Here is a 17,129-nt window from a genome sequence, read left to right on the forward strand (position 1 = left end):
TTTAAATGCCCATAAGAAACTAAAAAAAACCAAACCAAAATCCAAGCCAAAAACCCCTAACAAAATAACCCACAGAACTGTACATAATTAAACTTCAAGTTATTAATGCTGCATATGGTAGCATATAGTCCATATGGTCTTACCGCTGTTAGCTTGTCCACAATATGGTTCTCCTTTTGTAAAATTAGACTTCACTAGAGACCTGTTCATTCTGTTTCTCCCTCTGAAAGACCTGGTTCAAGCTGAAGCTCTTCCATAGTACACAATTTTTTCCCTGACTAAAAAAGCAATAAAGGCTGAAAACAAAAGAACAAACTATTTTGGAATATAATCACAGGCGTTTTGCTGTGATGCTTGTGTTCTCCTGTAATTCGTCAAATTGCTGTGCAATAAACTGATGTGTTAGTATTTGTTTTGAGGCAAAATTATGGTTCTGAAGAGTCATTGCTCTTGAGCAGGGAAGCTCTGAGCTCATCTCAACATCCCCCAGTTCGTCAAACTGTTATGTAGTGGGTCTAAACTGGAGAGTAAGGGAAGTCTCTAGTGTTAAGAGCTGCATAAAGTTCCATGAATCTGGATCTGTGTTTAGACATTTATGTATCAGCAGAGGTAATATTTTAGTCAGAACCACCAAAGCAGTGGCTGACTTGATGGAAGAGAATTGAGGATAATTGAGGTTTTCTGTGAAGGAAGCTTTACACCAACAAGTAGCACTGCAACAGCTGTGGTAGTTTCCCACCGAATGTAGATTGAAGGGTGCTATTCTGAAAGGCTCATAGTCAGAAAATAATGGGGAAGGGTTGTAGACCTGTGTGCCTGCATGGTTCTTGTGGATTTCCCATTTCACCAGAGCACTGAAATGCATGGGTGATTTTATTCAGTTAGATTAATCTTCTCCTTTCTGAGTGCACTTAGCTATGATAGAACTGTTTTGGTAGAGGGTTGTGTTGGATTTGAGGTGATAAAGTGCTGAATTATGGAATACTTACATCTGAAAGGAAAACTGAATTTTGGTTAGCCAGAAAAAATTAATAGTAACTCTGTGTACTCATAGTTAATTCTGCATGTGTTTGTGATATTTCTTAGGAGTTGGGCCTCTGCCAACTACGGGAAGGCGCATCTGGCAGCAGTTTGAGGGCCATTCTGTGTACTTTCACCCTGTTGGTTTATCATACTTACGTCTCCTTAATACTTGGTGAGACCCACTGTGTAGCTTTTCAGTCATGCTACACCTTATCTAAGATATTGTGATTTATTTTTATAATTGAATTTCAAAATTGTGGCCAAATAGGAGTTTGCTGTATGCTTAATTATGATCTGAAATTAATATCTGTCACAAAGCTATGTCTTCAGAAACATAGATAGCAGATAGGTAGATAGCATTATACCAACATCTTGCTCCATTTGCATGGCTGTTTCAACATGTGACAGCAAAATATTGTAAAACAGTATTAAGTTCAGAAAAGTCATTATCCATAAATTAACATCAGATATTGTGAAAACTGTCTCCAGAAAAAAGCTTATACACCCAGAATTAAATGCTTTTGCCACATAATGCTAAAAGTCATAATTAATTCTGTATGCTTCTTTGCCATATATTTTTACATTCTTTAAATTTCAAGTATTTTAGTCCTTGTCCCTCAGGCTCATCATGAAATTAAGGAGAACTTCATTTCTTCCAGTGTCACTTGTATTTCATTACTGAGTTCAAAATTAGAAGAGGCAGCTGAGGAACGCTTTCCTAACTTGCTAAAGCAATTAAAGAGATTTAAAAATATAACTAGGATCTACAATGGAACAGTTTATAGAATATTCCTATAATTCTAGTCTGTTTCTACTTAGACATTTAGTATCTTAAAAGCACTTAGTACCTTTGGGACAAGAATTTAGTGTTATAGAAACACAATATGATGAAATAATTCTGCTTTCACATAAAAGCAATAATCCATTGATCTATCAGTCATAATATGATTTGAAAACAAAATCTTAATGTGTGAAACTTGGGGGTTTTTAAGTGCTTTGAGGTTGGTTTGTTATGTTTCCTAGGTACAGGGGAAGCCAACCTTCAGGAAGCAGACACTCTCCTTGAACCCTACCTCCAGAAATTTCCCAATGTGCGTATTTTCAGTAAATTTTATAACAGAAATGTACTTCCCTAAGCTCAAAATCCTAACTGATTATTTTTACCATCTCCTTTCAAGGGTTCCATTATTCTATTTTATGCTGCCAGAATAGATGTACTGAAAGGAAATTTTGAAAAGGTAAATCAGTTTTGTCTTTCTAAGGTTTTTATTAGTTTAATATTCAACCTGAGGGGAAAAAATAATTACTTCATCTAAGTATACTCTAGTTGGACTGATAACTGTGGTCTTCCCCCTGTTAACATTTAGTGTATTGATTCCAGTCCTCCCTAAGTGAGACTGAAAGGGAAGTTTAACTCATTTTACTTGTCAGGTGTTCTCCACCTGGGTGCTAGGTAAGAATTTGCTCTGTAATTAGGCATGAGTCTCACATGGAGCTGTAATTGAGCCAGTTTTCATCATTCTTCCTTAACTACTCATAGGCACAATTGAGGTTCCAAGACTGCATAGCAGCACAGCAAGAGTGGAAACAGATCCATCATCTCTGTTACTGGGAACTGATGTGGTGCTACACCTTCCAGCAGGACTGGCTTCAAGCATATCGGTATGCAGACCTGCTCAGCAAAGAGAGCAGGTGGTCTAAGGTAAATTGGCAGGTGGACATTGTTGTAATATTCAGTGGTCTCTACAGTTAAAGTTACTTTTCAGTTTGCACAATAAGTGTCACTTTTACCTTCTTGTGAAACTCATAAGCAGAGACACAGTGGTACCAAAATGTTTTAACTGGGTGGTTAAGGATGAATTTTTATTTCATGTTTTTAAGCACCAGAGCCATAAGCAGCAATGGTTTGGCCAAAAACAGAGGTCCTTGCCTGAACTGAGAAAAAGAAAAGGGATGGGAAAACTGTTAACTTGTCTTTCAAGTCAAATTCTGACACTCACTAGTAAAACTTGGCTGAAGAAATTGTGTTTGTTGTTTAGAAACAGACACACCTACTCAGCAGATGCATTGTGACACAAAATGGGAAGGCTGCTGGGGACAGGGTCACACAAGAAAAGCTGGGCTATCAGATAACTTCCTTTTAAAAATGTTTCTCAAAGTATGAACTAAGCACAGTGGGTCAATAATTTTTTTATTGTTTTCTCCTGTATAGATTACTGTTTTATTATGCCTAATAAAAAAATACGCATCTAATTCTTAGTAAAAGAGGAAAAGAATAGTATATTCAATGTGAAGTGCAAATGTCCTGGACAGAATTATGGCTCTATGTTTCTTTTCATCTGCATAACCCAGTTATTAAACTCTCCTTGAATCAGTACATGGTTTTTTTCAAGCATGTCTGTACATGTAATAGATCATATAATAACAGTAATGGACTTTAGAACAGTTAGATCATTCAACTTCCTCTCCTTAACAGTGGTTTGCTTCATAACTTCTGTTCTTTGCAGGAGACACCTTTAATCTTCTGACTAACTAATGAAAAAGATTATTAAATACATTGAAAATAAAATTAAAGCATTAACTATGTGACAAAAGGAATGTTAGACTTTTATAGTTGTACCTGCCTGAGAATTATTGGAAACACTTTGCTGCAGCAATTGGAGTGAGAGATTTAAGTTCTTAGTGTATTGATTAAAAGCAGTGAATTAGATATGGTAATATGATGCTGTTTCCTTTTGAAATAGGCAATATATGTATTCCAGAAAGCAGCAATTCTGTGTATGCTTTCTGAGGATGATTTGAAGAGGACTGGTGAGGACATAGTGTCTTTATTCAGGTAAACATTTATAAAGCAACTGGATGTGCACACTTTTTCCTCCTGTGCCTCTGTCTTCTGTGACTTACTTCCTGCTTATAACCATAAACTTTTCAGTTTTTCTCTTTGCTTTTAGCATTAAAATATTTAAAATACTGCTTTTATCAGCAAAGATATACACAACACAACAGCTGTGCTCTGTGTGCTGTAAAGAAATTTTAAGATGTTATACTTCAGAGGCAAACAGTAAATCTTGCTAACTGAAATGAGATAAAAAAAATACCCATAAACAACTTCTGTTTTCCATTTTTCCTTCTCATAGACAAGTGGATGGTCTAAAACAGAGAATTGCAGGAAAGTCTATCCCAACTGAGAAGTTTGCAGTAAGGAAAGCTCGACGCTATGCATGTCCTCAACCAGTGAAGCTGATACTACCTGCCTTGGTATTTGTTCTTTGTTTTCATCCTTTTCAAACAGAAAAGAAATCAGTATACTTCATTATAGAGGGAAGGAATGATATTGTCAGGTATTATGTGTCTGCATTTTAATTTTTTTTTTTTTTTTTTTAAGAAGTACTGCATTCATGCAGTGGGATTTTTGTGAAAAGTATTGGGCTGGATCATACAACCAACTAGGAGCAGTCCAAAACAAGCGCCAGTCCAAAACAAGCGCCAGCAATCATTCTCTATATGACTGAAAGTTCAGTCATATAGAGAATGACTGCTGTTGCCCCCTGAGGCTGTAAACCTCCTTTCAGCTAGAAACCTGCGTTCACATTCTTTAGGTTGGCATGATCTTAGTCCTTGTCTTCTGGATTCATTAGGAAGTTAAGGAGTACTTCAGTACTTTCTGTTCTTCTGATGAAAATGAAGAGTGGTGGTTGTTTTTTTTTGTCTTTTTGTTTTTTCTACTTATAATGAGTCTGAGTAAAATGTGCAGAAGTTAAAGATACTTTATAAATCTATTGTAATTTCCGATATTTTAACTTCAGAGGCATTAGTATTGCACAGTCTGTTCGTATGTGCACCACAATGACACTCTTCGTATGTGTGCTAAAATCTTTGTACATCCACCATTTACCAACAGCTGTACTTGAAAAACATAATTCAATGAGTTTCTTATGTTAATACCGCTCATTGATATAGAAAGAGGAGTCAAAAGAAAATTAATTCACCAGTTCTAAAATTCATTCTATATTAAATTGCATGTGGAGGACCTAAGTGATAAAGTTGTCTTGGGCTTGTACAGCAGACTGCTTGTAGGTTGTGAGTGTATATATTTGGTCTTGCTGTCAAGTCCAGGATCTTTTGATTTAAGAATGTTTCCATCATGGATTAGGCATAACCAAACATGGTGTATGGTGTATTTCAGTAAGCACAAGTTAGACAGGACTGCAGAATTGAAACAAATCTAGCATGATGTAGTTGGTGGTGTTAATAACACTGTTTCAGACTTTCATAGAGCTGGATTTTTTCTCCTTCTGAAAACCCACATATTTACAATAGAAATACAAGTGGAAATATTTCAAAAATGTATTGTATTGACATTGGGCTTCATATTTCAGAGGTGTGGTTACAGTAGAACAAATAATACCCTAGTTTGTGATGACTGAGTAAAGATTTTGGCAAAGCTCCTTTTGGTTGGCATTAACCCTGGCATTTCGTTGGCATTCTCTTTAAGCTTTGCAGTGTGGTAATGTATCAAACCTAGCATATTGCATACTATTGTAGTGATGCATCTGGAAAGATTTGTTTCCAGGATTTGCCTTGGCTTTTTTCCAACAAGATTTTGTAGAAATTGTATTAAAATCATGTGTTGGATATGCCTACTGGAACCACATTTTTATGCAGAAAGTTGTATCTACTTCCAGTTTTGTTCTGTATGGAAGATAATGGTCTATAGATTAGAGCATCTATAGATATATAAACACAAGAGTGATTTTGGGTGCGTACTTATAAAAGTATACTGTACATACATGCACGCACTCAAATGCACACCAAATTTATCTACCATTCTTTAGAAAGAAACTACTTGCAGCTCAGTCTTTAGTTCATGCAGCAGAGGCCACAAGTTGAACCTAAACCAACCAGTTTTGCTGATGTGTTATGTGGATTATGGTAAACTGTCACGTGATAAAATCTGTTCAGTTTAATTTTTGAAGATCTGTGAAAATACATGATAGTAGAATCCATTTAAATGGTGTCAAAACATTCAAAACTTAGAAACACAGGTTATCTTTGTCAACACACGTTCAACGTAATTTTTGCTTTTCTATTCATAGACCTTTTGTATTGTTTAAAACAAGTTTTGGTAGTACTTTTATGTACTCAAAATGTTCCACAACAGCCTTTTCAGAGGTACTCTTTAGTTCAATATTGATGCAATTCCTTGAGTTTGTCTTACCCTTTTTTTTTCTTTGGGGTTGTTTTTTTTTGGTCAGGAAATGATGTATGTCTGGAATGGATTTGCAATTGTGGGCAAAAGAGCAGACCTCACTGAAAACTTACTGGTAACAATTGAAAAAGAAGAAGCTGCTCTACAAAATGAAACTAGTAAGTGATCAATTAAGGTGGAATTAATAATCTTTTATGAAATGCTGATATTTTTCTGTGATTCTGTCTTCTAATATTCTGCCAAGTAAGTGTTGACGTGGACAATGTGCTAATTAAGTCCAAGTACGGAAATTTTGGAGCCATGTGAAAGTTAGGTGTGGTTCTTCAATATATACTTGATCCAGCTCAATTAATGCTGCAGACAAATACAGAAAACTCAAGGACATTAGGTTATTTGTTACAGAACATGACTACTGTAGCTTAGCTGTTCTGGTCTTTGAGAGTGTTCTTGGACCATAATCTGCTAATGTCCTAAATGTCTGCAGAACACTCTCTCTAAACCAATTTGTATCACACTTAGCTTTGCTACAGAGAGCACTTGCTGTGTAGAATATGACGAAGTATAAAAAATGACAATGAAGTGCTATGCATGAATTTATCTAGCTTTTTGTTTTACTTTCTGGCAAAATTAAGCACGTTTGCTAGTTGTAAAATAAAGCATACTTAAATAAACTTTGACCATGATTTTGCATCTTGGGGTAATATTTAGGTAATCAGCCCGTAACTTATTCCTAAAAGAATTTAAATTCCATTATTGCAACTGATTTACTGCACAAGTACTTGGCTTTTTCAGGTGGGTGCTGTCACCTGTCGTGTTAATTTTTTGGTAGAATTCTCTTTTGAGCTTTTTTAGAATGAATAAATATTATCATTTTGCACGTGAAATTTTTTTAATGATAATTCACTAAAAATAATTTCTATTGAACCCAGACTTTAGTCACACTTACCAACAATTTAGCATCTTAGTTTTACTAATGGTTAAAACAGCAATTATGAAACATAACATATATCTAAGTATGGTTTATGATGTAAATTGAAGCAATGCATAAGAAGTTGTACAAGGACTTGCAAGAAATATATAATGGTCAAATCTGGGTGGCATAATAAACTAAATGAGAGTAACTTGCAAGGCTGCGTTTGAATTGAGTTCCTTTATTTTTTTTTGCTCTTCACTTTTCTCCAGAATCAGTAGTGTGCCTTTTAAAGCTTAAATGTTTTCCTTTTTTTGTTGTTGTGATACTAAAATGAAAGTGTAGTGATATGCAAGATATTTGCAAATAAAGTAATGTTCCCGTGAGCTCCACATGGAGGGTTCTGGCAGAACATTTTGGAAATCCAGTTCTGTATTATGCAGAGGCTTGTACTAGAGGTGCCCATCCATTGAACAGTGAAGTAAATTTCCTGTCAAATGTCTAAGTAGAGATGTACAAGGTAGCAAAATAGAAGCAATGGAAATAAAAGTGCCATGTTTTTTTAAGGAAATTCATTATTTGCAAAAAAGAATACAATATGGAAGTGTATATACTTTGTGTCTTTTTTTAGCAAGAACTTCAGTCAAATGTAATTTTGTTCTGGACTTCACATATGTGACCTTGGTCTGCTTTTAAAGATACGGAATCAGAGAAGACAAAGACTCTGATTACCAGAGTTGCTGCTGAATCCCTAAGAAAAAGTGATTAAGTCTGCTAGCAGAGTATGACAAGGTTACAATATAATATTAAGAGACAGTTTTTAGTAGTAGTAGCGTCAAAGGATTGCTAAGGTGCTGAAAAAAGGGTGTTGATTATACACAAAGGTCACTTAGGGATTGAGACTTCTTAGAACTGTTTTTTCTTTATTTGCTGCATGTGAACAGGCACAGCAGAGAATCTCTGAAGGATTGAAAGTCATTTTATGTTATATAGAGCTGAAAATAGAGATGGTAGCAGGAACAAATGGAAAACATTAGAGATGGGGGGTTTTTGTTGTTTTTTCTTTTTTTAACAGGATTTTTTTAAATCTTATTTTTCAGTTTTTTAATTTCTAATATATAAAAAAGGAATATGTAACTAAAGAAAAATTCATTTTTAGCATGTTTTTTCTTCTGGTAATGATATGTCCTTTGGTGTAGAGCACTGCAGTTGTGAAGATGGTTTTCCCACATCTATTGCAAGGTTGTCTCTATTAAATTGGCCTGTGTATTTGTTGTAATTTAGTGTTAATGTTTTGGCATAATAGCTTTTATTCTTTTGGGAAATAACAGGGAGATAGTAGCTGAAGTTGTTAAAGACTGGCAAGCCCTTACTGACATCAGTGAAGGCCCCCAGTAATTTCAATGAATGAGTCCTTCAGGAGACAGTCGCAGAATCGAATACCTTAGCCTAGTTAAACAAGTGAAATGCGAAGTACTCATGCACTGCACTTCTGCTATCACTAAAAGCGCAGTCTGTCAGTTACAATCTATCAAGACTTTCTGGATTTAAACACAGACAGAAATATGCTGAATGTAGTGGCAAAGCACTTTGCTGAATTCTAAAATGCGTTAGTCTTGCATGTTTCAGAACTGTTTACGTAGGATTTCTTTGGCAGACTATTAAGGAAAAAATTAATGTGACCTTAGAGAGCTGGTAATTAGTTGTAAACAACACGATCTGAAGGGAGAGTGTTTTGCTTCCTGAATTGTTAATGTATATGCTGCCATCTGTCTATCCATATGTGTTTTCTTTTCTTTCTTTTCCTTCCTTGTACCAGCACATGCTACAAACTAAGGGAACTAAAAAGGATCACACTTGTTAAGTAAATTTTGAATTAACTCAAACACCCTCTCTCATCTGGTATTTTTAGTCCTATTGAACATACAGCTTTATTGAATTTTTCAAATGTTGTACACTACTACTGAGGCTTCTTAAACATTACAGATTATAGAATTACTAATAAACATGGTTTCTTGAGTTGCTACTGCAAAATGGTGCTTCTGAAGAGTTCTGTAAGGCAGTCATGGTGTGGTTTCGTGGGGTTTTTTTTTTAAGGTTACTGGTGCTGCTGGAGGTCTGCCAGCGCTCTATAACTGGGGAAGCTATTGAGATAGTGTTATGGTTTCTGTCTCAATGTAGTTTTTGCTGTTGCAAGTACAGAAATCCTTAATTAATGACAGTTTATGCCTGTTTGTTGGATGTTTCAATTTCTTCCTATTTCTTCTATGCCTTCTTTTAAGAGAAAGGTATGGATGTCATGGGCACATCTTCTTTAGTAGACCGTATTTTAAATTGTGCCTGAAGGTTATGTACATTTTGAGGTATAAACCATGAGAAATGAAGTTCTGAGTGTGAATACATATTCCCTACTGAAAATCTAATTTTCCTTTTCATGTCTTTAAATGGTTTGATTTATCTCACTTTTGCTGTTAGATCACAATGAATACTATGGGGATGATATGTGCATGTTGCAGCTACTGAAAGGCCTCTGCCTGAAACACTTGGGAAGACTCATGCAAGCTGAACTGTGTTTCAGTAAAGTAATTCAAAGGTAAAAAAATAACAGAAATAGATCTTAAACCTTTATATTTTCTTGCTCTTGGTGACATTGCTGATACTCCGGTACTTGCTCTCATGGTAGAATTTTGAATAATTAAATATTCTGTTAAGATGCTGGAATTAAAATTCCTCTGAAAGTACTTAGAGACCCAGAAAACTTTGCTTGTATTTTTCTATAGCAATGTATCACTTATTGTTGCTTTAGATATCTGTTCTTTTAGACTAAATAAGTCCGACTGTCAGGTACCATATCCAAATACATTTGGAATTGCATTTGCAGAGCTGTCTGCAAGCAAAGACAATTAATATGGGTTTCCTGTTTGTTTTTCTTTATTCAGTATTTAATATTTCAGTAATGAATACTTCCCCATGTAGATAAGACGTTGTTATATATTTCAGTTGCAAACTTGTTTTTCCTGTGTTACGGATTTACCAAATACTTCAGGTGTCAGAGCCATACCAGCTGTAATAGCTTTTCTATATACAATGTGAGTCAGGTACTGGTTGTAGTTGAAGAGTTCTTAGAAGTTTTTAAGTATTTGGGCTGAAGAAACATTTTTACATGTTCCATTTTTCTAACACGTAATGTAGACAAATTATTAATTAGTGATAGAATTTGTTATTCAGAATTATGTGTTTTAATTCTCTTGCCATCTTGTTTTCTCTTACCGTGTCTAAGATCCCATGTGAGTTTAGTCAAGCACTTCACAAGTTTTGGTGCAGAGGGGTTTGATTGGTTGCAAGTTAAAGGAATGTTATTTCTGAAAAATCTTTTTCCAAAGGTAATTGGCAATGGGCAGGCTTTTAGAGCTGAGATATTTTAAAAAATCTAAAGACAGCAGTTCTCCATTAAATGTGTGTTTTGCATGGGTAAGAAGGAAAAGTTTTCTGGTGAATTACATACCTACGTTTTGTTTAGCTTTATTTTCTACATGTCTAGGGCTGCTATAGTGCTTTAAGACTGTTTAATAATGTGTACGGAACTAACCGGTAAGAAAGGTTCCAGAGTGTTTTTTCTGGCTGTGTATTGTTACAGGCAGTGATTGCTTTTAAAAATTAACTGGTCACTCAAGAGTAAGTAACCATTTCTGTATTTTTCTGGTTTTTAGTGAGAAGCAAATAAAATATGACAGTTACTTGGTGCCATTCACCCTGTATGAATTGGGTCTTCTGTACAAACAACAAGATGACAGAGAAAAAGCAATAAGATACATAGAAACTGCAAAGTAAGTGGATTTTTTTTCTTTATCACCTTGTAAATCAAGAATAGCTGGGTACTTGTAGCAATGAAGGCATGTGTTTTTTCTTCCTGACAGCTTCTTTACAAAATAATTAGTTATAAGTAATTATAAGTCTGTGTTCTTGATTTGGAGAACTTGTCCAATATAATTGAATTTTGCAGTTTCATGGAACTGTCCTTCATATGCACTAGAGTAGATTCATATGCAGTAGAGTAGATTCATATAAGACACAGTATGAAGGGAAAATGTTTCCTTCTCATATGGGCTTCAGAGATGCTGAGGCTACACTCCATGTGTGGGATGAAACTGGAGAGTCCAGGGAAGGGATCTGTACCACTCTGTCCCAGAAGGCAGCTGTGGGAATTAAATCTGCTGCACTAAAGGTGTTAATAAGAGTTGGTTAAAAGCCAGTACACCAGTCTGACCACACCCTTTTTTTCTTTCACATCCTGTCACAGAAGACCAGCTGAGAGTTTAATTTACTGTAGAACAACATGCTTGCGTCATCTGTAGATTGTAGCATGGGATAGAACGTCCCTTGTGTTCACAGAGAAGTACACCAGTCTTGTAACAGTGTTCCCCCATGGCTTTTTTGAATTTTATTTGGTTGTTTTGGGGGGATGGGGTTTACAGAAAACAATTTCTGTCTGTTTTATCCCTCTGGCTGAATTGTGTTCTGAGGTGGAACATTCGTTTTCAGCTAACACCCTTACTTTTCTGTGGTATTTTGGCTTGTCTTTTCACAGCAAATTTCAGTAATTGGGAGGGCTAGTTAAAGGATCAAAATAAGTGAAGGAGATGCTAAGAGAGGTTCAGTTTATCCAGACATTTAATTTTCGTACTTGTATAAATCTTCTTTGCTCAATTTGTGGATGTAACTTTAAATGTCTCATAACTCATCTGTTTATCAATATCTGTTTCTTGTTGAAGGAATGAAGGCTTTTAACTTACAAACATATGAAGCTGAAACAACCAAGTCCAAACATCGTTTCCTTAAAATAAGTTTTCTGTTTTGCAGAAACAACTACAAAGAATACTCTATGGAGTCCAGGTTGCACTTCAGAATTCATGCAGCACTTGATAGTTTGAAGGTGTCACCTGCTTCAACACCTTGAATGAGGAGGGATGCTTTTCCTGCATACAATAAATAGCCTACACAATCCTTTTGCAATCTTTTTTTAATTATAGGAAAGAACATAGTGATTGTTTTCTGTCACTTCTGATTTGACGTATGTCATTCCTTTAGACTGTTCTTTTTCTGTATAGCGCCTATACTGTATCTACATGCTGTTTTAAAGAAGACCTTATATTTTGTTTCATAAAAATAATTTAATATTTGACTTGAATGGGGGATATTTTTAAAATAAAAGTTGATGGTGCAATAAAGTTTAATGAAAACATTTTAATTTTTTTATATGAGAACAGATGCTGGTTATGCAGTGGAACTGGTGATCATTTTTCCATTTTTTGAAAGTTAGATTTTCTGCAGTACACTTGAGACTTTTTTGCCTCTGGAGCAAAAATGCAATGTCTGCAGATAATCGTACCCATATTTGGCATATCATACTCTGAAATTCATGTTACAGAGGAAAGAATTAGTCATCTTTGACTTAATTTTGTTCTGGGAACACAATGAACCTGTCTGAAGTGCAATATTTTTACACTGTCAGATAAGCTAAGCAGGGCTTCAGGTGAAGCTAAGCAGGGCAACAGTTAAGATGTCTTTGCAGGTCTGTTTCATTCAAAATACGTGCTTATGGGGGATATTCTTCAGTTGTAGAAAAGCAGAGCTACAAAGGACATTAATAGATCATTCTGTGTCCTTTTTCTAAAGTAGAAGCAGCAGTCTTAAGTTGATCCTGACAGATTTATTTAACCTGTTTAACAAAAAAAAACAAAGAGAAAAATAAAAAAGCTTGCACTGAGAACATTCATTTTGGAACTTACATAGGATGTCTTTCCCAGTGAGGAAAGACTGGGAAATTTTGCCTGATGTCTACCCCAAATAATTTTTGGCACAACTGAAGCTGATTTTTTCCCATCTTCCCTGTCATGGATCTGGAGAAAGGATTGTTCTTTTCCTTTTTGAAGCAATTTCTTAATATTTTTAGTCCAGCACCCCATCTCTGTTCTCGGATCCCGACCAAAGTAAATAAAAAATTGGGAGTTTTATGTATTTTCCTAATAATGAAAGTAATTCATATTAATGGAAGTTGATTGTGCATCAAAAAGTGAGCCACTTTGAAACTTGCAGTTAAGAAATTGTGCATATTCTAGCCTAACTCTATCAAAAATATGCAGTAAAATTGAGATATTTGTAACTGCATGCATTTCTTATGCTTACATACAAACAGCAGTATCAAATTGAATTTCCCCTTTCTTTAGGTACGCAGATTCTAGCTGTCCTTAAAAATAAGAATGTATTTGATTTTTATTTAAGTGTACACCCAATTACTCTTCTTTCACTAGCTATTGCAAAACTTGCCATTTGCATATTTTATCAATGCCAGTATGTTTATTTCCACCCAGCAAATCCATAGTAACTATGGTCATGTATGTTGTTTGCTGCCCTTAATTTCCACCCAAGCAAAATCAGCACAAAAGAAATGGGTGAAAAGTTTGTACTTGGTAAATGAGTAATTTAAGTTTCCAGCTAAACAATCAGTGTAATGTTAATGCTCTAGCAATTCTCAGGTCACTGAGAGCACAGTTTTCTTCTATGTCATATAAATAACCGGGTCATTTAATTGCTTATAATTCTGTAATACAGTGGTATATTTACAGGAGAAGTAAGAGTTAAAAAATATTAAAACATAATACGTCTTTCAAAATGGAAACCTGATCCAAAGTCTGTTTTTCTTCATTGGTTTGGATTTGTGCCTATTTTAAATGTGTAACTAACTTACTGTATAAAATTATGCACCTGTAGGTTTGAAGCTTAGATACCTGCGACACTGAATCACTGATAAAATAAGCATGCTTATTTTAAAATGTATTCAGTTGACTGGAGCTAAGCTTCAAAACAGAGATTAGCATATGCTGCCAACTGACTTCTCTAAAGATTTATGTTTATCTGATTGTAAACTGTGGTCAGCATAAACTCGTGTGCTGTATTTTCAGGCAGTACTTTTAATGCATCTGTGGGCATTATATGTTGAGTTTAGGATTATTTTGGTTTAATCTGATTATTGGACTGTGATCTGCTTCATTTTCCTGTGGAAGGTGATGGGAACAATTGCCAGTAAAACTTCTATAGTTTGTGTTCCAAATAATACTTCACTCTAGACTAGTTACAGCCTGGGACTACAGACTCTCAGGAAGGAGCATGATGTAGTCTCTGATCTCTTGGATTTTTCTGGGGAGCGTCTTACAGCTAATATTTTGTGGGTGACTTGGGTTGGAAATCAAAACTAACAAAAAATAAACAATTACATTAGAAGCTGATTTTTTTAAAGTTTAGTACAAAGCTTCAAGTAGCAGTGTACTTTTTTCAGTGGGTAATGTTACTGACTGAAGACCGAGGGAAAAAGAACTTTGTTTTCTTCAGTACAGCCTTCCAGTGGCAATATTAGTTCCCTTTGTATGTTATACTTTGTTTCTTTTGGGATAAGCCTTTTTGCACTCATGCAGAGAACAATCTCTTCAACACAAATTTGCAATACCCTCTGCAGGGTTTTGAGGACCCAATAGCAAGTACTATTCAAAGCTTGTCTCCTTTCTGTGCTGTTCCAAATTTTGCTAGAAAGATTGATTGTTCAGGATTCTTAGCTTAAAGCTTTATTCTGGACATTTTTTTCCCAAGTTGTTAACCATGGAAATATAAATGTGTGAGAGTGACTTGTAACCCTTCAGTTAGGGTAGGTCTCCACAGAGCTGTAAGAGATGCTTGGTTTTCCAAATGGTGCAGAAAAGTACATGTGTCCCCAACACAGTGCATCACTGATGCAGTATTGTTGTAATATTTAGGACATTATGTCTGAGTTAAGTGATTTCTATCTAAGAGTTCAGACAAAGGGTCTGAGGCGATTTTTTTTTTTTTTTTTTTTTTTTTTAATCTGCTGGATACTGTACTGGGCCTTAAATACAGCTCTGATTTAGTCTTAACTGCTCTTTATAATATTCACCTCACATGCTCATCCTCCACGGGAATTTTGATTATTGTGCTGAGGCTTTGAAACTAAGCAAAGCTGATAATTTACCTATGATGCTATAGCCTCTCTTGATAATAGTAGGAATTACAATATATACAAGAGCAAATTAAATTTGTTAGTTTAAGCAAGCAAGGCTAAGCTTACAGTTGTGTTATGACACAAGATAGTTTAGTTCTTTCTGATAATAGATGTATTCTTTTTTTAAGGTAAGCAATAATAAATAAGCCTGGTTATAGGACAAAGCTTCTCTTTGATTAAGAATTGCCTACTTAGAAACTATTACTAAAAACTTCTTGTCTGTGCATATCAATTAAATGTTTATTCTGTTGGTGAAAGATCATTGTATGATGGTTTGTAAGTCCTTACTCATCAGTTTTTAACAGAAGTTGAAAGCAAATTCATGTTAAAAAAAGCTGATGCAAGATTGTTACATATCTGTTCTAATACACATTGGTAGCAGCTGTATGTAGCACTTTATGGCCACAGAAATGTACAATAATCAGATCCTGATATGTGTCTAAAACACCTTGCAGAGTAATGTGTAAAAGAAGTAATTTCTTGTAAATTCAACTTAGATTTTGCAATTATTTTATTACTAATCTTAATGTTTCATGTCTTTTGTTTCTGTATATTCTTAAATGCCTAGCTCAACAAAGAATGTTTATATTTGCCCTGGTGCTGCAGTTTTCTTGCTTCTAATCTGCTGAGGTTTGCACATGTTCTTATTTGGTACTTGATGAGTAAACAATGAGGGCAGAAAAACAGAAGATGAGGAATGAAGTATGTTCTAGTTTAAAGAGCATGTAGAAATGTTTATTGTGATGTATTGGAATGGATTTTCACTTCAGAGGAATAAATCACATGTTATGCTTATGCTATTGAGTGCTGAATTTGGCACTGTATTCTAGTCATACATAAAGAACCTTCCACTGAGGTTTACCAAAGCATTATCAAAAAAAAAAAAAAAAAAAAGGCCTGATCTCTATTTTAAACATGCTGCCTTGGGCATAGAACTCTTACACAACTTGTCCAGGCTGAGGGGTTGTACAAAACTATCAAGGTCTATTGAGTGAATAAAGGGTCTTTTGAATGTAGATAGCAAATATAAAATAAGCTATGGGGGGTTTTGTTTGTTTGGGGTGGCTTTTTGTGCTGCTGGTGGGTTTGTTTGTTTGTTTGGAGTTTTTGGGTTTTTTTTGTTTGGGTTTTTTTTTTTTTTATTTTGGGGGTTTTGTGTGTGTGTGGGTGGTGGTTTTTTTTGTTTGTCTTTTGTTGGGGTTTTTTGTTTTGCTTTGGGTTTTTCTGGGTTTTTTTGATTGGGTTTTGGGTTTTGGTTTTTTCATTAATCTGATAATAAGTTCTATAGGACAGCTTCATAAAGAAATTTAAACAATGCTCTTCGTTTTGCAATTGGTAGAAGAATAGCCTCTGGAAAAAAAGAGTCAAGTCCATGGTTAGCGTAACAAATTTAGTGCTTAGTGATTGCAAAGTAAAATACTCTCCTTTTTGTAGTAGTGTAAGCATGAACTTCCAGTTTACAAAGAAGCACATTAGCTAGTAATCCCAGGTAGGAACACTTTCCTAGATTTAGTCACTTATCTAAAGAGAGAACTTCTTCAAACACATTCGCAGTTGGATATGTCTGTTTTCTGTGTCAGGGCTTTTGTTCCATGAAAATGGTAGTGGGCCAGATTTAATATCTATGCCATTAAAGAATGGGGAATACTCAGAGTTCATGTCATGTGACTGTGGGAAAAGTGAAGGTTTTGCTAAAACCCCACCTGAGAGGTTAATAGTCTTAGCTGCTTGAGCATGTAAATGTGGATCTCAAAACTCAGTTTTCCTACTGTAAAGTGGATATAAGACTATGTAAGGACAATTTTCTTGAGATGCTTAAATTACTTGTTACTTTAGTATCTATAGTCAGGGTGGAGGGACATGTAAAATTAGGTTAATGCTATTTATGTAGCTTATGTTAGGCTTAACTTGTTCCA

At 35.1% G+C, this 17,129-nt stretch overlaps 1 protein-coding gene across 2 annotated transcripts in view; it reads left to right on the forward strand.

Moving 5' to 3' along the window:
* Positions 1-16,008, forward strand: part of TTC39B (tetratricopeptide repeat domain 39B) — a 79,311-nt gene extending 63,303 nt beyond the window's left edge. For both annotated transcript variants that reach the window (XM_085043653.1, XM_085043654.1), the window contains 10 exons: positions 1,087-1,195; positions 2,047-2,114; positions 2,202-2,261; positions 2,564-2,725; positions 3,768-3,859; positions 4,161-4,281; positions 6,279-6,390; positions 9,618-9,735; positions 10,853-10,969; positions 12,003-16,008. In XM_085043653.1, the coding sequence (XP_084899779.1) occupies positions 1,087-1,195; positions 2,047-2,114; positions 2,202-2,261; positions 2,564-2,725; positions 3,768-3,859; positions 4,161-4,281; positions 6,279-6,390; positions 9,618-9,735; positions 10,853-10,969; positions 12,003-12,099 (1,056 nt within the window). In that variant the 3' untranslated portion in view covers positions 12,100-16,008. The remainder of the gene's footprint in view (positions 1-1,086; positions 1,196-2,046; positions 2,115-2,201; positions 2,262-2,563; positions 2,726-3,767; positions 3,860-4,160; positions 4,282-6,278; positions 6,391-9,617; positions 9,736-10,852; positions 10,970-12,002) is intronic.
* The last annotated feature ends 1,121 nt before the right edge of the window (positions 16,009-17,129 follow it).

The sequence above is a fragment of the Lichenostomus cassidix genome, chromosome Z, assembly GCF_008360975.1.
Source record: "Lichenostomus cassidix isolate B80296 chromosome Z, HeHo_3.0, whole genome shotgun sequence".
Taxonomy (NCBI): Eukaryota; Metazoa; Chordata; class Aves; order Passeriformes; family Meliphagidae; genus Lichenostomus; species Lichenostomus cassidix.